This window comes from Falco punctatus, assembly GCF_963210335.1.
Source record: "Falco punctatus genome assembly, chromosome: 16".
Lineage (NCBI taxonomy): Eukaryota > Metazoa > Chordata > Aves > Falconiformes > Falconidae > Falco > Falco punctatus.
Genome location: NC_137596.1, coordinates 3,608,258 through 3,633,980, shown reverse-complemented (window position 1 = coordinate 3,633,980; position 25,723 = coordinate 3,608,258). Strand labels below are relative to the sequence as shown.

The 25,723-nt window shown below is 41.4% G+C and overlaps 1 protein-coding gene across 6 annotated transcripts in view; it reads left to right on the top strand.

Annotated features, from left to right (window-relative positions):
* ARHGAP32 (Rho GTPase activating protein 32) overlaps positions 1-25,723 on the top strand; it is a 259,498-nt gene that overhangs the window by 95,534 nt on the left and 138,241 nt on the right. For 5 of the 6 annotated variants that reach the window (XM_080366610.1, XM_080366612.1, XM_080366613.1 and 2 more), the window contains 4 exons: positions 6,522-6,630; positions 24,005-24,096; positions 25,223-25,264; positions 25,639-25,723. In XM_080366610.1, the coding sequence (XP_080222736.1) occupies positions 6,523-6,630; positions 24,005-24,096; positions 25,223-25,264; positions 25,639-25,723 (327 nt within the window). In that variant the 5' untranslated portion in view covers position 6,522. The remainder of the gene's footprint in view (positions 1-6,521; positions 6,631-24,004; positions 24,097-25,222; positions 25,265-25,638) is intronic. The other variant, XM_080366614.1, reaches the window with a different exon arrangement.

Sequence of the window (25,723 nt, the reverse complement as noted above, 5' to 3'; positions counted from 1 at the left end):
TCAATCACAGTAAACCATTTAGTTATGCCAGGTTTTAATTTTGTGGTCAAGAATTAAATACAATCCATTTACCATTTGTTTATTTATGAGCTATGCTTTAAGCTGACCTTGTAGGTCTTTTCTATCTTCACATTGTGTGATCCTTGAGACAGACTTCAGAAATCTTGTTTTATATAATACAGATGGACATAACGTAATCAGTAAGGTGTTGACAAAGCTGATTTAAAACATGGGAATGAAATCCTTTCAGGTCAGCACTGGCAGCCTTCAATTCCCATCTCTTGTTTCATTTTTCCTGGGGCTCTTGAGCTATCTCTGCTTTCCATATTGCATGATTATTTTCTTCCTTTCCACCATATTAGTTTTAATTTCATGGACACAGAGTTTACTTGGAAAATTGGGTTGGAGGAGGGTATGTGCATTTAGGTTTTTTCCAGTCTCTCTCATGACATTTCCCACCCACCCCCACCCCCACCCCCCCCTATTTATTTATTTATTTATTCCCCCCTGTGGTGTGTGTGTGACACAAGTTTGGGATCAGAAATGAAGATGTGTCAATATTTCCCACTTCATTCCAACTTCTTTCCCAAGTGTTTATAAGCTTTGGGTCAAATTTCTGCTCCTGTTTCCAAGTTTTTCTATCTTCCCTTGTGGTGGTAAGGGGCTACCTGTATGATGTGAAGAGCCGTCTTATTCCGCTGTCATATATTGTATGGTGACATCCACAGTTCTTTACATATTTTTTTTCCTTTGTAGCATTGTGATCCTCATCTTGATCATGTTATTTTTAAACCATCTAAAGCAGAGTTTTCAAGGTGTCTCTCTGTCAAATCACCCTTGGCTTAGCTTTCCATGCTCTGATTGAGAGTCGTGGGATTGAATCCTGGAAACTCTCTGCTGGTTACATCGGAGAGACAGGAGAGACTGGAATACATCCAGGCTGATACGCTATACCCTGAAGGGTTAATACGCTCGGCATCAGTTTGAGTTTTCTGCAGCTGTGGCTCACCTGTAGTGAAGTCCTGAAGCCTAAAGTAAACCCAATTCTCATTTGTCTCAAAATATCTTGTCCGTTTTTGTGGTGGTGTGTGCCCCGCAGCACTGTTTGTGACTCGTGGACTTGCAGTACTGCGTCGCAGTTCTCTTTTGATCGCTCTCTGCTGTCTCTGCTGCTCTCCTCTGTCTCGAGCAGTATCTGTTAGCAGTGGCAAAGGGAAGGGCGCTTGCTGAAGACAAACACGGTTGCTAGGAGGATGAGCCGAGTGGATGTACAGTTCCCTGCACATTGCATTTGCGAGCGATGCAAAGAGTGATCTGTAGTTCCTTCTTCAGTGCCCTGGTAAAGGCTGTGTTATTTTGGCCTTCTGTGCAAATTATTTGAGCGACGTAAATACCAGTTATCATCAGACGCTGTTTGAAGCCTGTTGGTTTTCAGTAAAGATTTGTGTCAGCACAGGCCTTACTTAAACTTGGCTTTTTGGGTAATGTTTATATCTCAGGAAACACCAGTTTCTGTGGAGCCCTAAATCCTGTTGAATCGTTGATTGTATAGGGCAGAGCTGTGCTTTTACATTGGCTGAGAAATCTCCAGGCATGACAACAGTGTCATATAAATAATAAATAAACTAATAAATCAGTTATCATCGGCTCTCACCTCTTAAATTGAGGTCAGAAGGAAAAGTGATCTGTGGGAGAAGCAGCAAGGGAAGCTGAAATGCCTGATGTCCCCATGGGGGAGCACAACCTAAAGATCACACTTGGCATTTAATTTTAAAAATATATAGCCAGTCCAAAATGAGTATCTGTCAAGGAGACAATTAACTATCTGATATGAGGAGTCTGACATTCAAAATGCTTCATGCTTCCATGCTGGCACGTGGCTTTCAGACCATCAGGCACCTCTGGAAGTAATTTGTCAGCACCCTCGTGTTCTCCCAGAGGAGAGCTATTAATTGCCGTGTCATCAGCATCCAGATTACATCAAAGTCCGTGACAATTCTGTTACTCGTACCGCTGTGGTCTACCACTGGGACGTGGGACATGCCAGAGAACCTAAGTAAGGGGAACAAACATTCTGGTGGGAATCCCACAGTGTTTTACAAGTTTCTGTTCTGTCTCTTCCCCAGTTTTAAGGAGCTCTTTCCATAAACCTGCTTTTTACGATTCTTTCTCTCTTGTGCAAACAGAAGTGTGGAAGCACATCAGGTTTGTGGATGTGAGACTCCTTCAAACCCATAGGGAAAGTTATTACCTAGTGGAAGTTGTATTTAATATTTACAATATTATAAACAAACAGTAACTCTAGAGTTTACGGATATCAAGCTTAATATTAGTTTACTTATCATATAAAGCACCTGTACTTACGTATTCTAGGAGTATTATGTACTTCTGCCTTGCGAGGCATTGCAGTATATACTCCTGAGCGTGTGCAGGTAGGACTTGATGCTCGAGAACGTGGGACCACAGGGGAGCCTGGTCAGGAGAACAGCACCGAAGTGTTTTAATTCCTGATAAGCAGATACGGAAATACCACAAATTGTGGGACCAGCAAGATGGATTTGAGAAGGTGGAAAAGGGCATTGGATGTTTCCTTGATACAACTGTATCAGGTACAAATGTACACGCTCTGACTTAAAGTTCATCGACTTGAAATTCATCAACTTGACCTACCGGAGAACTTTACAGACTGGGTGTGAATGTGGGCTGTGGCTTTTGTGAAACGTCCTGTAAACATTTGTTCCAGTACATTTGGTTCTCAATTTACAATGAAGAAGGATTCATTCATCTGAAGAGAGATTGCTTAATGGCCTCTATACAGCCAGAACTTTTATTAATATAATGGTGTCAGATTTCATTTGAAGGACATTCAGAGCTGCTAAGCAGTTGAAGAAATGGCATTTTAAATAAAATTGAATTTCTGTTCTTATATGGCTAGCATTAAATTCTGTAGTGGATTTCCAATCATTTACAACTCCCATGAAATAGCCAAACGTAGGCTTTCTAGAACACAACAGCTTCTTTAATTTGTTTGGCTGTTAATGTTTACAAAATGTACGTGTCAGTGTTTTCTATAAATGCTAGTGGGACTGTAGGTATTTTCCCCTCCTGTGAAAAAGAATGAATGGCAGAAACCAGGTAATCAGTCCTGTTACGGCATGACATGCGTGGTGAATCAGACGTATGTATGTTGTTGTATTTATTTGCCCTATAAATTAAAATAATGACAAACATGCATAATGCACATGCATATAAAGATGCGTGCATATGATTATACCTATGTGTAATATTTCAAGCTTGTCTTGGGGTGAGGCCAGGAAAAATCACCATGTCTGACTGCTAGGAAAGCTCCTTCCCCCAGCTGTGTGGCTCGAAGGTTTTACATGCCCAGGGGACATCTTTGATGATCCTCTCAGTGACTGCAAGCAGACTGGCTCTTTCCCAGTTTACACCATCATCGGTTTCTCATCTAGGGGCTTATAATGGGGCTCCCAACAAAATACAGGACTGCGTCTTTGAAAGTGAACGGCTGAGTTCCTGCAGAAAGTCCAGAAGTCGAGGGTGTGCGAAGAAATAATGCTTGGAAGTGTTGTTGCAGAAGGATGCCTGTCCTCGGAGTCTTTTCGTGACGGCTTTCCAGGGACCTTGAGCTTCAGTTTCATTCTCTGTGTCATCCTTGAGGACACAGTAAAGTCTGTTCAAATTGTGTAAAAAGGGGAGTATCTTGAGTAGCTGCTTTTCTTCCTCTGCTTTCCCCTTTCTGGCCCGTATTTCATTGCTGCTAATTCACAAAAGTTATTTTCCTTCCTCTCCATCAGGGATAGGGAGGAAAAAGCCACTAAACTTAACATATAAGGGACTCCTATTACCTGTAGCATCTTCAGCCTTCCTTGGTCTCTTGTCTCAGATGGCATGGAATTAAATAGTTACTATTAAAGATTCATAAGGGTTCACAGATGGTTATCAAGTGTTCATAATTGTGTTGGAAAGAACATTGATATTTGAAGCGTCTTCCCAGGGGTAACTGAAATAATGTCACTATAACCAGGCTGAGCAGAGTTTGTGTAATACATACAGCGTGTTTGCGTACATCCATTTTATAATCTTCATTACCGATCTCTGCCCTCTCCTGTCTTGTAGGTTCTCTGTGGCAAACTTTCTAGAAAGTAGTGCCCGCCTTGCGCTGAACCTAAATGGCTTCTCAGGGACTTTGTGTGAACGCAAGTCAGTAGTTTTGAAGAGACTTAGTCAAATCTTGGGAACGTCACCTGATGGCAGCAGGAGCTGTGTCCTTGGGCAGCCCTGTGTTACTGGCAACATTAGAGACACACAGAGTATTTCCTTCTCAAAAGGAAGCCAAATTTCTGATGACAAATCCAGGAGCAGTTGCCATAAGCTTGAGAAGTTGTGGAATAAATTAATTTGTAACCCAAAGCGCTGGCAAAGCTGTAAATTCAATCTCATTATTTTAAAGTCTTTAAACGGAGAAAGCATGCATTTTGAAAAGCTGTTTGTTTTAACCATGGTGTAGAAAGGTGGATCCTCGATCATGTTACACATCATTTTGTTCCATCACCCAGTGGTATTGGACTGGATGCTGTCTGATGGCACTGAGTAAAGCTGCTGTGGGGTGATTTGTTTAGAATCTTTTTGTACAACTGCAGTATTGCCAAACCCAAACATCTAGAAATTCTGAGGCAAGCCTTACTGAGCCTTTTTCAAAATCATGAGGTTGATTTAAAAAAATACAGATTGTTGTTGTTATTGTTAGTGTTCTCATCATTGTTGTTGTTATTATTGTTATTATATTTAGTTTTTTCTCTTTTTTTTTTTTTTGAGTTGCATGATCTGATTTTCTCAGCAACCAGCGACTTTCAGCATTTATTTTCAGTTAAAATAAGTGGCAAACTTATCATGTGGTGGAGCTGGGGTTGTGAGAAATAGGCCAAATCTTCTTTCTCTTGATATGCAAAGAAGGAGAAATGAAAGAGCTGCCACTTTTAGCATCAAATTTCCAGGTTTACAAAAATCAAATTATTTTGAATTACAATATGTTGGAAAGGTGTGAGTCTCCCATCTGAGCCGGCATTGCACCTCTGTGTTCTACGTCATGGTATTTTCATGCAGATTTTTTTCCCTGATACATACAGCTTCCACCGTGTAGGTGTACTTTCTCTTGCCTCATTAGGGACAGCCTACTTTCGATTGGGGATGTTTGCGATGCGAATGGCACGTGAAACCAGTTAGCAGCGTTAGCCTGAGGCACTGCGACTTCTGGTTTTCAGGCCCATATTCTCTGGGATGTGTTTTTTTTATTAGAGCAGAAATGTGATCACAAAGCTAGGTATAAAATTATATGGGATATAATTTTGCAACCTAGCCATGCTATTGCTGTGAGTGTTAAGTACTTCATTCTTAACCCTCATGTAGAGTACAGAAGAGAGTTAAATGCTTTGGCCCAGCCACTTAATGTTGTCGCATCAAACCGCATGCAGAGATTTCAGAACTTCAAATCTTGGATCTGAAGTAAAGGAGTTTCCTTAAACTGCTTTCACCAAGTTGTTTTAATCGAACGGGACATAAATCAGCATAGCCAACATTCAGCGAAACCAGCCCTGCTTTTCGGTTCACGTGTATGCACTGTCGATTATCAAAATCGTAATCCTAAATAGATAAATGGTGATCTATTAATGAAATAAAAGCCTGCCCGAATCTCATATATAATGAAACCAGAACGGATAAGACGATTTCAACTGGCCTTTGGTAATTCAGTTCCTCACCCTAATCTCCACAAAGACACGCTGATGTGGCCTGCAGGTGCGGTATGGAACAGCTCCCTGGCTGTAGCAGCAGAGTTGTCATAAGGATAGACTGAGAAGCTTTTATTAATACTTTTAAAATTTTGATTTTGAGCTTCTGATCTCTCTGCAAGCTTGCAATGTTCTCACAGGGTGTTGGAAAGATGGCTCCTTATCTGAAGAAAGGTTTACCTTGATAAAATGAGACTGATTTGAGAGCATCCCCGCAGAGTTGGGTGGTTGGAGGTGCTCACCCTTCAGACAGGATTAGTAAGAACAATGAGAGCTGGTGGTTCAGGCCTGCGGATGTGAATTCAGGCTAAAATACAGAAACCACTGTCTCAGTTCTAGGCAAAACATGCAGTGACAACTGAGGAAACAAATGTGTGCATTTCTTCTTATAAGGCTAATGTTGTTTGCCTAGGCGATAGAAGCAATTTTTCTGAAATGGACTGAAAATTGCTCCTCTGCATTTTTCTGTTTTAAGACTTGCAGTTGCATGGTGATTAAACAAAATTATCCATTCATTGGTTAGGGAGTGCAGGTTTCTCTCCACAAGGTTTACACTCCTGTCCCGCTTGTGTGACGAAGTATGAGAAACAAGTCTGTAAGATTTCTGCATTTATATTGTTGTATGGGCCACATAACTGAGCACCATAGCAGACAGTACGTGGAAGTACCGAGAAATTGCCATTGAGTATCAAACCTCTCTGTCCTCTTTTCCAGAATGATGAAGTCCTCTGTGCATACAGAAGAAGATGACTTTGTGCCAGAGCTTCAGAGAAGCATCCATCCCAGAGAGAGGCCAGACTGGGAGGAGACTCTCAGCGCTATGGTAAAACACCTTGTTGTGTTTTCTGTATGCATTATTTTCGCTTCGGAGCAATCTGCTCATATATTCTAGTTACGCATTGATTTATGCTCCCCGAGTTTCAGATTTGTAAGTGGATTGCATAGTACTTTCAATGAGACCAAAATACTTTCCTTCCTCTGGCAGTTTGTCAAGGAGAGAGAGAAGGAGCATGCATAACGCTTCTGCCCTATTAATATGTGCCCCAAAGCAGGTCTAGTAACCAATTAGAAGGTCCATAATGTCACAACGATTTTCAGTCTGCATTAACCTCTTTTTCAGCAAGATTCTTGAGCATGAAGGGAACTTCTTGTAAAAACATGCTCTTTGAAGCATGCAGCATTGTGGAAGAATAATATTTTTAGCAAAATGCTTGCTAAGTCTACAGAAATAAAACCTCAGCCTGAAAGCTAACCTACCATCCAAGAGGGAGCAGAACTGCAGAAAAGCAACTGCAAAGGTGCTGTTCTCATGCGTACAGAAGCCACTACAAGAGGGCAGTGGGCCACAGACAACTGTATTACCTTGATATGTTTATTTTCTTTTTAAATAAGTGAGTAAAGTACCTGCAGTTCCACTTTACCAACTCCCTCTAGCATTTGCTGAGTTTGGAAGGTCAGATGTTACTTTATTAACAGCCAAATAGGGCAATCTGATTTTTTTTACCTTGCCTCACAGAAGCTTGACCTGCCTTGTTTCAGTGTAGGCGAGTCTGGAAGCTGTATCTTGCTTGTTATGTTCAGATTTTTCTAAATTGCCTCATTAGCATACTAAACTGAAGAGGAAATTGCCTTCTGCAACAGACCTTGGGTAGGGGGAAGGTTAGTGTTTTCCAGGATGGCAGTGATGCTCTAGAGGGACGGGCATTCCAGCAGCATGGCGAAGATTACTTACTGTGATGTGGCACCGCTGACAGTTTTTCCCTCTCAGTGGATCATGCAGCAGGGCTTGAGCCTGGGAAAGCCATATGTTCTCTGCTCCTGGACTGCCAGCAGCGCAGCAGCAGCAGCATGAGAGGTGGACTAGATTTAGCTGTACTGCAGGACAGTCAGGTTCATCTGATGTATGGGGCTGAGGGGTACTCATCCCAGCGGATTATTGGAGGTTTAAAGCACCATTAATATCTAGCTGGGTCATGTGAAGCAGGTTTTGGATTAACTGTTCTTTATATGATGTTCAGAAGATGTGTAGGTAATAAACTCCCTACAAGCCAGGCATTTATTTTAATTTTGAACAGAGGAACAAAGCTAAGTACTATGTTTTACTCTTCTAAAAACATCATCAAATCCCATGTAATACAATGGTAATATTTTGCTCCACACTTCTTTTTCAAGCCAAAAAACCCAAACCAAGGCATAGGCTTGACCAGCATTTTTGTCTGCTGGTATTTTCTGTGATTATTACTCTGCTTGCCACCTTGCTTATCCGCAGTTAATTTTGACTTTTTGCAATTGTCACTTCCTAAGAATGTTTTTTCTCCTATGCGGATATTTTTTCCTTCTCTCCGCCTTGGCCAGCAGTTCATGCTGGTGCCGCCTGTTTGAGAGCGCTGCCTGTTCTAATCAGCGTTATTCAGCCAGCGGTGCGTGCTCCCAGCCTCGGCGCACGGTGCTGCTTAACACCCTGCAGCCGGGAGCCTTGTGTAAATCACTGCCTGCCACTGTGCTGTCTGTAACCTCAAGGTGTGTTTCAGGAATGCGAGTGTAATTCAGTCTCTCCACCTGTAACACAAGTTAGCTGGCATAGCTCATTTGTCATTGTTTTTTGTTCGGTTTTTTTGCATTGTTGATTTACAGTGAAGGAAAGGTTCGTCTGTTCTGGCTCGATACTTTCCTTGTTCTCATCCAGGCTGTTGCGCTCATGGATGTTGTTCAGTATTCAGCTCTATACTGCAGCCTGCGCATACGCATAATGTTCCTCTCACTGTGCTATTAATTCACTTTTTAGAACATGTCCTCTTGTGCAGCTCTACGCCGGCAATATAAAAACTGAACAGTCCAGGTGGCTATAAAAAAAGAGATTTAGAGGATGATAAACAAGAAAATTCACGTCTAAGATTTGCTGCACGACGATTTGGTATGATGGAGCACAGGGCTGCATGTAAAGCTACTGCACCTGTATCTGTAGCGGCTTGGATTTGTGCTTACAGCATTTTGACCTCGTGGTCCTCTGAATGCATTGTAGATGGGTAGAAAAACCTCACTTGCTCATGTTTGCTGTGTTGAGTGAATCAGATTTTCACTTTCAACCTCTGCCTTATGTCCAGTCTGAAGGTACTATTTACAAGATGTAAATATTTACAGAACAGTGTTCAGCACTGTTACTGTCTATTCTCTGTTTAGCCAGTGCATCTACTATATTCTTGATCATTTTTCTTGATCATTTAAAACCCGAGATTTTTTTTCCTTGCTCTTTTCCTTCATTTTGCATTTTTAGCAGCCTCTGGTTTAGCCTTTGCCCAGAGCACGCTCCTTTCATGGTATGTGAGTTTCTCCTAGTGGCATAATACATTTAATTTTTCGTTAGCAGTTAAGTTGCAGACTTCAGGTTTTGTTGTTGCTTGCTTTGTCAGCCTGTGGGGAAGGGAGGCTGCCAGGGGCTGGGAGAAGTTGGATGTAGCTGTGCTGTTTTCTCCTCTCCATTGCTTCCTGTGGCAGGCGGCTGGAGACCCCACGGGGTGCGAGGCTTTGTCACTTTACATGAATTTCACGTTCTGCCAGGTGAGCAAATGCTGAGACTAGCGACACTATGGAGAGCTTGGGAGACTCCGCTACAGTTGACAGACCGGTGACACTCATTCATTTGTCTCCTGAACTTTGCTGTTGTACATGTTTTTGTACTTTGGGAAAAGGCGATTTATGCGTTCACAGTTAGATGAACGTATACAAGTCCCTGCTCCGCTGCTTCCCTTTTATCCGCAATATATTTTGAAGTGCTTATTATTAATTTATATAAGTGCTTTGTTTGCAGAGCTTTTTCTTAACAGAAGTAAACTAAAGGTCTTTCTAAATGTAGGGAGGTTGAATGACTTCTTATACTGTTAAATATAAGGTAGGGCAGAAACTCCACTTTCAATATTTCTGCCATTGCCAGCTTATTCTGGGCACTCAGTAGCTTTAGTCCTTTTTTTGATACTATTTTTATCATCTATACATGTACTATTTGTACTTTCACCTACTTCTTAAAACTGCTTGTTTCTTGTTTGTGGTTTAGCAGAAAGGCAGATGATTTTGTATTGGAGACCTGGTTTGCCTGGGCACTTCTGGTGGATCTTGAAACCTCGTAGTAGTTACGAAATCCAGCGTTGTGGATTTTGAGAACCAGGCTGAGTGAGATGCAACACTAGGTGGACAGACTTGACCGGAGTTAGATAATAAGACAGCTGCCTGGGTAGTCCTCAAGGACTGCTATATTTTGTATTCCCCCCCGACTCATGTTCTGTATTTTTAGAATTTGATCATATTAGATACACTGTTTTTCTCACTGCTTCAGCCTCCTATTCCCACCGCGCGGCTGGCCTGCTGGGTAACCTTCGCACATGCCCGTTTTTTCTTTCTCTGCTCCAGTTTGGAAAATGCAGTTAATGATACTGACTTTCTTTGGAGAACACTTCTGAGTTCTAGGGAGGAAACACGGTATTTGAGGCAAGTGATATTGCTGTATATGGATTTTCTAACATTTCTCTGAGGTAGTAATGTTATTTTAAAGGAAAGGAGTATCTTTTCCTTGTAAGGTCCTGAAGAGTGCTCTGTGTCTGTTACGAGAAATGAAGCTGTGAAAGAGCCTCTATATAATATTTCTCATACAACCCTACAAAACGGTTGTTCTCAGCTTGTCATCAACTGTGGCATAAATTGATACCTGTGCTCAATATTACGTTTCCCTTATGTTACTGACCATCTGACTGACCAAAGCTGCAGGGCTTTCAGAGCAGTGTGCTCGCAGCCTCTCCCCGCAGCAGGCTGCTGTGCTTACAGACATGCACGCGTGCTCTATCCCTGTTGCCTTTTTTCTTCCATTTGTCTGAATTTTGTGGGGAAGCAGGATTAAAACAGTGAGATCAATGTAAAAATCTTTGTTTATGCACCCTGCTGAAAGATGCCACCTGAAACGACATTAAGCTGATAGGCACTGGAGATAAGTGATATACTCACTCCAAAGCTAGAAATAGGATTTCTTTTGTGTGTATATATATGTATTTCTGAAAAGGTCATTTTTTCTGCAGCGTCTGCCACTTCTTTCAGCTTTGGAAGCTTTTAAAAACGAGGCCCTAAAGCTGTGGGAGGTTTCTTTACTGTGAGATTTTTTTTTTCTGTAGTACCCTGAGCACAAGAATACAGGTGATCATCCTGACACCTGGTCACATCTGCAGGGATTCATTCATGAGTAGATCATGGCTGGATGCGCCCGGGAGTTCTTCACCTGGAGGAAATCAGCCTTTCCCACCCTAGTACACCTCTGAACTGTTGCTTTTGGGATCTAGAAGTATGATTACCCATAATGAGGTTATTGAGATGATAGCCGTAGTATTCCCAAGGGTTACTAGTTTATAGCTAGGTTGCCTAGCAAAGGTGTGATGTGGAAACCTCTAAATTACTGATGGGAAACCATTAGGCAACCTTGAATTTGGCAAATGCATAACGGAACAAGAAGGCAGGCTGTTGGCAGTTGGGACATATTATCCTTTTCGGCTATGCAGGTGGAATTTTCTTAGGCAAAGTGGAAGCGTACAAATGTTTTAGATGGGCACAGGTGTTAGACCCTGTCCTGTGAAGTCCCTGGAGTAATCTTAGTTCTTCTATCAGGTGGATTTTGCGATCTCTAGTTTTTTCAGCATTTGAGACTAGATAAGGCACGGTACCATGGCTTGTGAAGGTAATAAAGGCTCTTTAATGAGACCTCAATATATCACTCTGTTAAATCTGGGACATGGCTGAGGAGAAAACTATTTTTAAATGCAATTTATAAAAGTGTGTAGACATTAGTGAATTGTAAAGGTTTAAGGAAAGATTTCACTCTCCTTAGTGCAGGGCTTGTTTCTCATTCTTTGTAAAGCACGTAGCCCAGTGCTGCCACAGATCTTGATTGTGGCTTCTGCAAGAATAGGTGCAAAAAATAGGAGTATGTAGGGTTTCATTTTAAATTATTTTTGTTTGATGGGTTGTGTTTTAATTCAAGAAAACATTGGGCATGCTTCTGAGTATGTCAGTCCTGACCCAAGCTAACATGAATACTTCCAGGAACTGAAGTTATCTCATTTCAGCAACTGAGATATAGAGATATAATATCCTTTAATGTGTAAAGATTGACATTTGGATTTTTTGTTCCTGTGGCTTAAGGCTCTTAGTGCTTTGTATGCATATGACCCGACATCAGAGTTACAGTATCTCATTGTGAGCTCTTAAGTAATTGTGCTGACAGTTTTGTTAGAGTGATCCTGTTTTCAGATGGGTAATATGCATCTGAATGTCTATACATTATAGACTTATTTAGGGAAAAGAAGAGTGCTTTTGAGCTCTGAATGCCTACCTGCAGGTTCTTTTTACAAGTCCAAAGTTTTAAGCTCTCAAGTGCAAGGGAAAGTTTTAGTTGATAGGAAGCAGAAATTCTAGGGTTTTTTTCTGTTTTTTGAACTACTTGGACAATTCAGTGTAAACAGGCTTTAGATATTTCTTCACCTAGATGCTCCAGCAGCTGGCTCTTGGCTCTAAGCCTTAACAACCATTGCATTTCTTAAGTCCTATGGAAAATGTCACCTTTGAAGTTTGGAGGTTAGTTTTGTGCTGCGGAAGGCTGTCAGTCTTTGGACTAGCCTGGGTTCGTAAGTCTTCAGTCACTCTTGCAGAAGCTGTGGCATGGCTTCTCTATCCAGCAATCAGCGGCATTTTTATGTGAATTGCTGCAGTTTCCGCTGTGGAGCAGATGGGTCACAGGGCGCCGTTGGTCACAAAGATAACGATGGGACAGAAATGGAATTTCGGATAGTGTGGACAATATAGGCGTTGATAGGAGACTAATGTTCCACACAGCGCACCAAGCAGTCGTCGGACTTTAGTAATATTTTGGTCAAAACAGTTCTGGTCTGGCATTACACATAATTTTTTACATATATTTTATTTTCAATTCACATAACTTGTTTTCCTTGTTACTGCTGCATGAATTAAGTATTTTTTTCCCTTGTTAAGCTTTTGGCAAGGTATTATATTGTTGTGTAAAGTTCTTTCTCTCCCTCTCCCGCTTGGTTAGAGAGTCATTTTTATTTCACAGACTAACTCCCAGCATGAAACTTGTCCCTGAGAATCTTTGAAAATTGGGACAATCACTTAATTGGCACGTTGGCTTCCATTTGGGTTTGCCAATTAAATGAGTTCAATTAAACCAGAATAGATACTGTATTTTTGGCAGTAAGTATTAATTTATATATTCATTTCGTTTTCATTGATGATGCTATAGAAGCAATTGCTTCCAGTTGCATTTACTGTCTTTACAGTGTAGGCAGTCTTACAGTACCGTGTTGATCCAGGAGAAGAGAATTTCTGTTTTAAAATCAGTGTATATGCAAGATTTAGCAAAAAAGGAATGGTTTAGAATTTTCTAAGGCTGGATCAGTAAAGTTTGTTGTTCACCATGATCACTGGTTTTAATGCACCCTGATTTTGCATTTTGCATATCTTACCTATTTCAAAGTGAATCTGATGCACATCAGTAAATGCAGCGTCTTGCTAAGTGAAATGTTTGGGTCATGTATTTACATTTACTTCTGTTATGGTCATCGAGGATAACAGCAATTAAAAAGACAAAGATTTTTGAGTGCTCCCAGTAGCTCCCTGCCGGATTACAGAAGTGTAGGTAGGCATCACATGCATTGTACATCAGGCACTCAAACCTGGGTTTTACTAAGGCCTTGGGGAGCCTGAGTGCCCCTGTTTATCATACCGTGAGTAAACCACTGGGCTCAGGGGTGTATGTGATGTCAGTAGCAGCTGTGTGGCACTTGCTTCGTCCAGGAATGACCAGTCTGAATTTCTTGTGTTTTAGGTTATAGAATTTCCTGGTCCATTTCAGACAGTTCCATATCCCAGTATCTTTTATAGCTGTCACCCAGGGCTCAGACAATCCGCCTGCTGGTGGCAGCACGGTGATGCTGTTCTGGTGGCAGGATGGTGCTGGCAATGCTCTTGCAATTAGCCCAGGTTATTCACTATTGGAAGTTCTGAGAGGCAGTATGAGGTGAGCTCTGAAGGCAGGGTTATGTTGTCATGACCCTCCGCCTCTTTTCCTCCCACCCTGTTCCAGAGATGATCTCTTTTTATGATGTTTTGTTGTCCTAAGAAATCCCACGATTGTTTGAAATGTACTTATTTGGGAGATAAAACTTATAATTCATTTATCTGTCAATCGCTTATCTCTGTTCCCAGCTGCTTAAAAATAAGATGGAGCATCCAGGAAAAGAAAGGACTCTCTTATTTATAAGTGGTTGGTTTGGGATTTTTTTTAAATCAATGTTAATTGCTTCTTAGTTACCATAACACAAAAAAAGGATGGAATAATTTTTGAAGCATTGTTAGTAGTTTATACTCATCTATCCCCTTCCATTCCCCACCCCTAAGTTAACCCCAAGAAACAAACAAAGTTTGTCAGAATATATTGTCTTGCTGAAGGTTGTAGGCATTATTTTTACAAGGATTCAACCTTTGTAATTATAAGGTGATGAATTGTTGCCTGAAAATGTTGGTAATTTGTAGCCCAATTTTTTTTATTTATTATTTAAAATATTCCTACAGTTCTGCCTTGCTACATTTATGTTGGTCACTGCTGTGCCAGTGTAGGTCTGCATGATGCTTGTTTATATTTGATCAAATGCTGTGGTTACTAGGGCAGAGATGATGCTGATGGCAAAACCCAATGTTTTTGTCTTAAGACTTCATCTTTGCTTTAGGGTTGTTCCATGAAAATTTGTGATGAGTGCTGTAGGGGCTTGCTACAAGTGCTTTTTCTGAGTAAGGTTTTAAATTGTTTCTCACCCTAGAAGGTACTGTGTCTCATTTTCTTCAGCTAGCGTAGGATCCACAGGATTGTGACTGTGACCTGATGATGCGAGGATGTCTGACCTCCTATGAGTATCAGGGTTGGTTTGCATGGTTTCAGACTGAAAATCACTGCTGTCCTCTAGAACATCGCAAGGTTATCGACTCCATGTTATCCGCGCAGGACTGGATGTGTCTTCTGGGGATTCAGAGTACGCCAGGCTTCTCTATTGCAGGAATCTTACTTTAAGAAGTTTCTGACTTCGATTATTCCTTCCCACTTGCCATGCTTCAGAGGACTGTTTCAGGGCAGTTACGGTGAGAGAGTTTCTGGGATGCAGAGTTGAGAAGTGTATCACTGAGCAGATCTCATTCAAAAATGATCCCCCAGAAGAACTTCAGCTTTCCTTTCTTTTTTAAGCTGGATTGTTTCGGGGACTTGCACTGCAGCCACTAAAACAGTTGCAGCTGCAGCGCCAGGAAGTAGGAGAGAGTAGCCTGGGGTGGAAGGACTAGGGTGGGAGTTTAAAAAATTGACTTTACCTCTTCAAGCCAGGCTATCATGAAACTATGCCCTCGAGCTAACAGTGCTCCTGATGCGCCTTCTGCTTCCAAGAGTGGAAAAGAAGTTTTAGGGTCTGCGTGTTCTTGATTTGCTCTGTGGCTTGTACTGCAAGCAAATATTTTCAGCTTGAAAACATCTGAAGTTTCTCTTTGGTATGGTTGCAGAATCCAAAGTTTTAACTGTTGATTCTTGCTTTGTGGCACAGCCTTTGTCTCCCTGTATTTGTATGTGGCTACCTGAGTGCCCTTGCTTTTCTTCGTCTGAGTAGATGGTCTAGTGTGTTACAGTTGCTTGCCTGTGTTGGAATGTAATTTTAATTGTTCTGGGGTTTTTTCTTTGTGCATACGGTTTTGGTTTTATGTCTCTGTTTTTTTCCTTAACTATTGACCTTCAGGGCAAAAAAAATCCCTCAGTTTCAGCTAATAATTTTATGAATGCAAGAAAACTTCCTTAGAGGATAAAGATTCTTACCATCAGTTTCTGCAGTGTTCATGTTTTCGGTGATGCGGGGGAGAGGTTGTCATTCACCTTCCCAGTTTTGCTGACCAGTAGCACAGAAGGACCTTTCTGCAGCTCTGGCAGCATGCATCGTGTCCTGTTCGGACTTCACCTGAGGGACATCAGCTCATTTCTGGGGAGCAGTGTCACCTCAGATTTGCCAACGTGTGCTTAACCTGGTTCAGAGAAGCAGCTCACGGAGGCTGAGCAGGGTTTTTGAAGGGTTGGTCAGGGAGCAGATTTAAGGAACCCTGCCCAGATATCGTGACCAGCAGCTGGAGGCTGCTCCATGGCTCAGCCAGAGCAGGGTGTGTGATCGCGGGCCAAGCCTTTTTCCCAGATAACACTTGAACTGACTCTTTTGTTCTGTTGTTCAGAAGTTTATGGACAGCTTATGGTATAAATTGCATGTTACAACTAGACACATTCTTCACATTACTGTGTTATTATAAGGGTTTGGAAAATGAGTGTATCATGTATCGGATTTGTATTTTATGCCATTGGAAACAGCTCTTTATAAGCAAAAAGCTGAGTCCAGGTTGGCTTCACATGCATAAATATAAATTAATGTTAACTCTACTGACTCAGATATTGGAGTTAAATATCTGGCTGTTGTTTTTTCCCCCCTTCACAATCTTTCTTCTACTGCATTGGGAAAATTCTTTAGTTTCTAAGCTGATTTATACCTATAACATAACAGAACACTGTGATTTGCATAATCACTGACTGGCCAGAGTGGTATTTGCTAGTTTCAGGCTGAATTCATCTCTGTAGTTTTTTGTGTGATGAGAAATCTCTTTCTACCATAACAACCCAAAGCTCCACTTGTCCTTTTGTAACTAAGGCATGATTAGGATCCCCTCCTCCCTCTGTGAAACAATAGACTGTAGAAATTGTGCATCAAACAGTGTCTGGGATTTTTAGGGTCTTTTTTTTCAGCCAACAAGGAACTGGAATCGAAGTATTGTGCTCATTAGATGTTCTATTTTCTGTGGCTTTTTTCTTAAATTTATTTTGTAGGCTGTACAGAAGAAGGACTCTAACCCTGGCTGCCTTTCCCACGCGTATTGTATGTGGGATTTTTGTTCTTAAAGAAAGTACATTCCTTAGCCAGTATGCTATTATGTGAGGCTGTGTACTGTACCGCTGCAGCTCCCTGGGCTCGAGATCTTTGTGAATGGTAATAAGGCGATCTCGCTGCTGCTTCACTATAGCAATGTCAAATCCGAACATAAAGCTGTCAGGTAGTTTTCATGCTAATGTTGTCCTCAGCCGCTAACCATTCGTTTTTGCTTGGTGCATCCGTTTTTGTCTCTAGAACAAATGATAGCTATGAAAGAAAATACAAGTGTGGGGCTGCTGAATAACCGCCATCCTTTGGGTGCGTTTGATTCATCTGCAGAGAATCGGTGCAAGCCCCTGCATCTCTTTAAGCCTCACTTAGGAAATCTTGTCATGACATAAAATCAACCTGCTTTGCAGAGGTGGAGTTTGGTCCCAGTGACAGGAATACTGCCGAAGTAGGTTCATACAGCTGCCAAGCTGCTTACGCTCCCTGCCTCGGATTCCGCTTACCAAATTAGTTGTTTTCCACGTGAGCTGGAGATGGTTTTCCCCACGTATCTGTGAGCTGGCGAGCTTCATTTGAAAACACAGTAGATGAATACTTAAGAATTTGTTCTTTGTTCACTGCAGGCTGATCCTTCAAACTATGGTAAATGGATGCCCTGAACTAACTCCGCTATAATGCTGTCTCAGGAATGAGAGGTTTCCCTTAATTTGCCAGCTCATGGCAATGCTTAAAAGTTTTTTTTCCCTTCTCTTATTTTTCCCCCCTTTGGAAGGGAAGAAGCTGGGAGTAGAAAAAACACATCCTGTGTGGTCTTCTGAAAGAGAAGAATTCGCTGTTAACCATGCCATGCAATAAGTACTGGCTAGAACAATTCAGCATTGACAGGGAATGTGGAAAATGATATTAAAAGCCCTAAACTCAAAAAATGATTCACATTAAAGTATCTTCTTTATTGAATGCAGATTTCTTAGGCATGGGATTGAGAATGTGCGTAGCCAGTACTCAGAGCTTCCCTACTGGAAGGACTTGTCATGTTTTCACTGGCTTTCCTCTATCACATTTCTCATTTAGCATGAGATTTTAAAGGCATCTCTGGCAGGGTAACTCTTTCCCCACATTCCCCCCAATCCCCGAGCTGAGGGCTAAATTAAAAAGCCAGTACAGCCTCTTAATTATTCCAGCTGTTCTGGCCTTGAGCTATGCCTGGGCATAAGGCAGTTCGGAGAGGATGTTTCTTTTATCTTTGCGCCAGGGATCAAGATATTTGTGCTAGGTAAGGAGCTAAGTGATGACTTGAATTTTTTTTTTTTTTTAAAGTACTTTCACAAAATTGAAAAGGTTCAACTGTTTCTCATTCTGAAAAACATCTTTGTGCCTTTCTGTTGGATCTCAAAGCTGTCTCTTTGCACGCAGTGGCTTGGATTGCTGTAATTGGAGTATGCTGACCCTTTTGTGTTCTCAAAGGTAAAATTTATCAGATGCCTTGCTCCTTTCAGAGTGAGGGTGCGTAGCCAGCTTGTGCAAATATAGATGGGTACACAGGCCTCTTGGGTATGATGAGAACAGGAGCTTGTCCTTGGTCTGCAGCTTTGCATGCACTCTGGGCGGTTATTAAATGTGCCGGTGCTGCGCTCTGCTGCTCAGACCGTGGATAGCATGGATGTGAATTCTTGGGATGGTCCATTGGGAAATGCAGAGTTGGAGGGCAGGTGTTTATTTTTCACTTCTTTGGTAAATCTGCTGCAGTGTAACGAACAGATATTTTTGTTTAAGCTGAGATTGTTGGACCTGGATACATAAACCAGATGCAATTGCTTCTTCTTTTTAAATGTGTCCCAATATCTTAAAGCAGCTCTGAAAAATGTAGCTGAAATGTGTTAAAAGTGACACAGACGTCCTGTATGAAAATACTTTGGAAATTCATTTGCATCCAATAAATGAATTAATGGAAACTGGTGATATGAAGAACTTGGCAAATACTTAATTTCTGTCATGTTGCCCCCGTACCTCTGACATTTTTGGATGAATGTTGTATCTTCCTCCATCAGTTACCGTATGTTTCTTCCATTCAAAAAAGTGACCCATCAATGGCCTTCCTGTGCTCAGGTACATTTTAATCCTTTTAGGGGTGGCACTTGGACAGATAAATGCGGCAGAATTAAACCTTTCATTTGTAGTTATTTGTAGTAGCTTGGACACAGTGACTTTGAGTTTAGTGAAAGCGTTTTTCCTTTGCTTCGTTGATTTCTTTATTCTGGAGAACCAGGATAGTTGTTAGAACATATAAAGTAAGAGTAGAGAGAGCTTTCTTTCCCTGGAGTATATTAGTGGCTGTGTAGTATGAAGTTGAGATGAACCATATTTTTTTTTTCACTGTGCTTCAGGCTAGCTCTCCTACAGTAATTGGTGAAAGCAGGACAGTGCTGATGGAACCGTCATCTTTTACCTCGTAGCGGTCAGGGCATTTTTGTAGGGCAGTTTCTTTTTCATGCTGCAAAGTAAGCTCCGCGAAGAAGTTGATGCTGAGCCAGCTTTGCCTAACTAGTTGGTAGCCAAGATTTGGTGTAGCTGTCGATGCCCTTGTGCATAAACACCCACTTCAAATACTGAACTGTGTAAACTGCCCGCTTCGGTTCATCCTCTCGCCCAGGTTGACTGTTAGTCACCACAGAATGATGGCTTTTACTGAAACAACAATTCTGTTTCCTGCTGTTCTTCAGTGAAGAAGTAAAACTCTTAACAAAGCCTGTTTTTTTTTGAAAGCTCTGGAGGGTTTTATGGTGGGTTTTGGGGTTTTTCCTTTTTTTTTCTTTTTTTTTTTTTTCCCCATCCAAGAAAATCGAGGGGAAATGAAGATGATGTAAAGGGAAGACTGTCATGGAAACCAACTAGCATTTTGAATCAGCTCTGCTGTTTTTAGAAAGAATCCAGAGCAATCTGCTCCCTCCAAACAGGTTTTGGTGAGAGAGCGAGGGTAGGAAGAGGCATTAATGTTACTGCCTGTCTAGTGGCTATTCTTGCTTTCTCTTAACCTTGAATTAAGAATAAATTTGCATCTTCAGAAACCCCACTTGTATTCAGTAGCATGGGTACTTGCTGACCTGTCATGCCTTGCGTTGCATCTGTGCCGTTTATGCTGCCTCCTCAAGGGTTTTCTAGTAGTATTGTGGAAAAACCAGTTTATCAGTTATAGGATTAGTGGAGCTTGGTGGGATTCCACGGTTTCTCTTCTTGCGTGTGCCAGTTTAAGTCTGGGGCAGTAGGAGGAGGGCTGTGGGATTTGCATCAGTTTGATATTCTCACCTATCAAGGATACCAAGGTGGTAACTTTATCAGTGGACTTTTTTCTTCAATTTTACATATATTTTCAGATTGTGTTACGTTTCTGGATATGAGAGAGGGGTCGACGTGTTTTCTGATAAATGCAATGAGACTTTTTAGGAGAAAATCCTTTCGTATTGTGAAGTGGAATAGTTAGACATATATTATTTCTGACTAAAGTTTTGTGTGCTAGAGAGCACAAAGCTGAAGTTTGCCAAATCATGTCTATGAATATAAAGACCAAAAATTTCCAACTTGGATGTTTAAAACTAGACACCCTGATCCATGAGAGCTCTCAGATTCCCAGGGAGTTTAGCTGCAATGCTTGAAAATGTGTTGCTTGTACAAATGATATAAGTGCCTCAGGGGTCCTCCTGGTAGCCACCAAGCAAACAGCGGCGATGATTTAAAAATGGAGTGACCGTCCATGGAGGGTGGGACAGACAGGCAGGCGGTCTCCCAAAATTGCTTAGAACAAATGTTTTGGTGGGATCTACCTGCCTCACAACCGATGTAGGTATCTGTCATAAAATACTGAAGCTCTCAAATATTGTCCCAACTGCTGCTAACGTAAGCGTAGTCTTCAGTGAGCTGTAGGCAGGAGAACTTCTTAGTTCAGGGGAGACTGGGGAAGTGGCGTTGCTCAAAAAAGTCTTCTGCTGAAATGTAAGCGTACTGAGGATCCTGGTAAAGTCAACTGCCTGCGTTCTGCATTGACTCCTAATTTGTTTACCAAGTTTCGGACCGAAGCAGATTGATGCTGTAGTGACATTAAGCTGTGAAAACTGGAAGAAACAATTTGCATAAACAGATTTGCTATGCAATTACTAGGTTTCCACAGAACAGTGATGCATAGAAAATAGGGAAGTGAGAAGCAACTGATGATGCTAGCTAGCTAATTTTCAGATGTAAATAATCCAACTGTTTCAAAATTACTTTAAAAATTAGATTACTGTGACGCAAAGCACAAAAGATGACAAATCTCATTTGGAGTGTTTCATTTGTACTTTGAGAGGAGGGTAATCTAGGGTGACGTTTTGCATGCCAGGTTTTGGATCAAAACAGGTACAAACTAGTGGTGAATAGCCTGCTTTTATGTAGCTGTGTATCTTTGGTTTAAATGGAAAGTAGTTGCAGTTTATTTTGGAGTAATATGGTTTCTAAAATTGTAATAACCTCCTTTTTTGCTTATCTATCTAATCACCAAGTTTTTTTGTGGTGTTACTGCCTCACACTAAGATTTTAGCTTGCACAAGATCACCATTCTGCCCTTTTTCATCAACTGTAGACTTACGAGAGGTTGTTGGTTTGTAGCAGAGTCCAAAGAGCTCGGATCTAATTGGAAAAGCAACCGAAGTTAATTACTGTATTTCGTCTCATTGTAGTCCATTTAAATGAATACAAGCTGTTGGAAATGGGAGAGGCAGATATCTCCTTCCAGCAGGATTTGGACAAAACTCAACTGTGAAAAAGAGGATAATACAACTTTTTCAAAGAGAGATGCTGGCATTTAAGTCTCCTGGAGGTGTGAGTTTTGCCTACGCCGCTTTGAGTCAGATCCAGGGTAGTCTCTACCCACTGCTGCAAACTGGCTTGAAGCCCACATTTTTCTGTCAGATTTGTTTATCCATTTTTATGTCCCACCAGCTTCTACTGCTGATGGAAGAGAAAAATTATTATTCTTCCTACAGAAATTCTGTTCCTTAGTAGAAAATTAAGGCAAGGACATCCAGCTTTGCCTAAAAGCAGCTTACAGGAATGGCACATTTATGACTGTAATTAGTTATTTCTTACGTAAAACACCTGTAAGGTTTATTAAATTGGTGATCCTCTTAGTGTTAAAATTCAGAGTGAGACGCTCAAGTGTCCCATTACATACTAAAGTAATTGTGTACTTAGTCAGTCAGCCAAGGATAGGTTTATTTAAGGGTATAAATATTGTCCATGTTTTAATTCAGTGAGTGGGTGCACATGTTCTGTACAGCTGTGGGACAGCGGAGTTAAAGCATCACTTATGTCCAGGGCTGTGGAAGGCACAACTGGGAGAGTGTCCTGGCTTCAAAATTGATTCAGGAGTGTTGAAAGCAGGGAAACTCACTTGTAATAGTTGCAGCATCCCTTTTCCAAGGGTAGTGCTGGAAATAACAGGAATTTGGGTGCAGAGAACGTGCTCTGCTCAAGTCCTACATGCGCCACTGTGATGTTGGTTGGATGAATGCAGCTGCCTGCGGTGTATGTCTGTATCTGAGCCAGGGGCATCCTGCATCCCCTGCATCAAGGGAGAGGTAGATGCTCCTGCAGCATGGCTGCTTTTGTCCTGATCTAGTTGTCTGAAGTAGGTGAACCAGACCCAAAGTGCCTGTTTATCTCTGGTGACTACAAAAGTAGCCTTGGGTAGATAACAGGGTTGTAGCTGCATCCCTCGTGCATGTCTGGAGTTGAATGAGATGAATCACTCCCTCTAGCGCTGTTGCTGTTAGTTAATGAATGGTGAATGATTTTGATTTACTGCAGCTCTTTAAGATGTGATGAAGCACATGTAAATTTGACCCGTGTCAAACTAAAATGAGAGCTTCAGGGACGGGGATAAGAAAGATTCCCCCATTGTTCATCCCATCTGTGGGCTGCTAGCTTCAATAGTAATGGTCTGTTGGGGAAAAAAAAAAAAAAAGTTTTGGGGGTGAGAACCAAGTTGTTTCCATATTTTACACTGCAGCGGTATTCTGTTATTTGTTATATGTGTAGCAGCTTTTGGACCTATCAACCCTGTTCAGAGAGCTTCTGGTGGGCCAGCTTAGAAGCATTGGTACTGATCCGGATCAGGGAAGTCATCCGTTTACTCCTGTCGTTAGGAATTGGATTTAATGTCATACTTTTTTGTTCCAGGCCTGTCTAAGAAGGAATATTGCAGTGCCTTTCTTCCTCTTGCTTGAGCGTTTGCTATTTTGGACATTATTCATGTTTTGTAGTGCATTGTATAAAGCAGAAAAAAGCTCATTCAGCTGGTCTCACCCAGGTCACTGGTGAGCTGTCTCTTGTCAGCATCAGGGACCGTGTTTTTCTCCTTCTGCTCTGTGCATTCTGTGTTGATCTTCCTGTTTGATCACTGTTCTCTTCATAAACGCCTCACCTAAACCCCCTCCTTCCTCTAGAGCTTAGGGCCTGGTACCGCACAGCAAGAGAAACACACAGTGCCGAGCGTTTCCGAGTCCCCCCAGCTGAGCTCACAGCTTATGGGAGAGCAGCTGGAGGAAGGAGAGGATGGGAAGGCATGACTGACCAAACAAAAAGGAGGAGTTCGGTGTTCTGGCTTCACTAAAATAAATGAATTCCAGTGATTAAGGAATTTTAATATGTTCACGCGCTTACCCCAATAGCTGCAAACATCTTTTTTAAAAGTTCACCTCCCACATATGAGCAGCTCTGTCATTAACGTGATTTTCCACTGTACGAGCTATCCAGCTTCTGCCAATGCCTCTGCCTGAGTATCTAAGTGCACAGATTTTTGGAAAATCAGGTACTTAATGAGGAGCCTAAGTACAGAGTTTAGGAATGGATGTTAGTCTCCTGCCTCTGAAAATCTCCTCTTTAGAAATGAGAAGTAGTGATGAATAAAATACTGGATCTCACAGTTATTGCTAAGAATTAGCAAGGCTCTGCAGCATGGTTCAGGAAGAGATAATCACATACTAGATTGTAATCCTGAGGTTCAGTTTTCCTCGTTAAAAAGGCAGAAGTACAACTCTGAGCACATATGAGATTTCCACTGTTTGCACATCTATGTAAAAATATAGGGGCTACTGCTTAGCAGGCAATAGTCCACAGCATGCAGTCAAATTTTAAGCTCCTTTCTTTTTTCTTTCTTCTTTTTTGCAGGCAAGAGGTGCAGATATTCCTGACATTCCAGGGGAGTTGCCGCTCCGGACCTGTGGCAGCACAGCAAGTATGAAAGTGAAGAATGTGAAAAAGTAAGAGCAGTGGTCTTTGATTTTCCTCTCTTTGCTGGGCTTCTAATTTTAATATCTTGGGTTTTAGCTATTGTGCTGCAATGCAGCTAGGGCATTCGGCAACGATTTTTAATAGTATCTTCATCAGAGCATCCAAAATCCATGTGAAACATAGTAAATTACAGCTAATGTAGTCTAAAACTGAGGACATTAGACGTTTTGTTGGCTCTCTCACCTGTTTCTGGCCATAGAAGCAAAGCTTGGTAGAGTTTTGGACCTCACTGTAACTGTGTTTTTAAATTTCTGTGATTTCTTCCTGAAACTGATTAATTAAAAAAAAAAAAAAAAAAAAAGAGGAACCATATGTACATATGTATAAAAAACCTAAAGAGAAGCCCAGGCAATGTGTAAATGAGATAATTTTCTGTCTCCCTATGCTCTGGGAAGCTAAACCAGGACAAGTGGGTGGCCTAGATAGATTTTTTTTTTTATTTGATATTTTTTCTCTTTTCATATTTTTTTTTTGTATTCTGCCCTGTTTGTCTTCATTTGAATGGATCTTGCACAATTTTTCTTTTTTAGGAGTATTTTTTCTTCTCTGCTCACCCAGATTTTTATTTTTTTTTCTGTGGGATTAAATTATCTTTCTCCCCCCTGCCCCCTGCTTCTCTCCCAGAGAATGCAACCCAACTTACTATGCTCGCAGCTAAGATTTCAAATCTCTGACCTGCAAAGGGGATCAAAAGTAATCAATATTACTTGACTTGTCTTTGCTGAGAATGCTGACTTGAGGACCAGAGCTCCCCAATATTGATTCATCTGTGCATTCAGATCACCTCTCTGTAGTGCTCTGATGCTGTAAGGGAAATGGCTCTTTGTTCTAGTGCTGAGCAGCCAGATGCTGCATCTCACTTCCCACTTATATTCCCGTGGGAAGAGAGAGCTAGATAATGACAATCTCATTGGCTCACCACCAGAAATATCTATAGGAGTCTATAATAGCTTCAGCAGAAGCAAGAGCATGTTGCAGAGCCAGAGGATCTCCCCATCAGCCATCACTGTAACTGGAGAGACTTGGGAATAATTATGCCTCACTTTTGAATTTTAAAAAGGCAAAGGATAAATAGCGTTTGTTCTGCACCCTTAGATACATCAACCCGGGACTGATGGGCTGTGATGCCTTTCACAGGTAAAGTTCTACTTTCCTATGTGTCTTGTGTAAGGCTGTTTATTTTCACTGCAAAAATGCATTTGTAAAGATAGAGCGGCTTCTCCCTGCACCGTTTCTTAAAGATGTGGGCTTTGGTGTTGACGAAATGCCAAACAATTCTTTAAGGATGCAATGGTGAAAGCCACTTTGCAGTTTAGTTTTCCTTTCTCACTCAGTTCCTTTCTCCACTGTTTTGGTGTATCACATCAACAAATCCCTCCGTTCCCTTGGCTTTAGGATGAGAAAGTTGTTATTATTTTATATCAGTAACTGCATTTCATGGCAGTACTTGATGCTGAGCATTGTTTCAGTGATTTGCAGCTATCTTATGGTGTGCTTTTGATGTGCTTCAGGTTATCCTTTACAAAGGGTCATTTCCCGAAGATGGCTGAGTGTGCACATTTCCATTATGAAAACGTGGACTTTGGCAACATACAG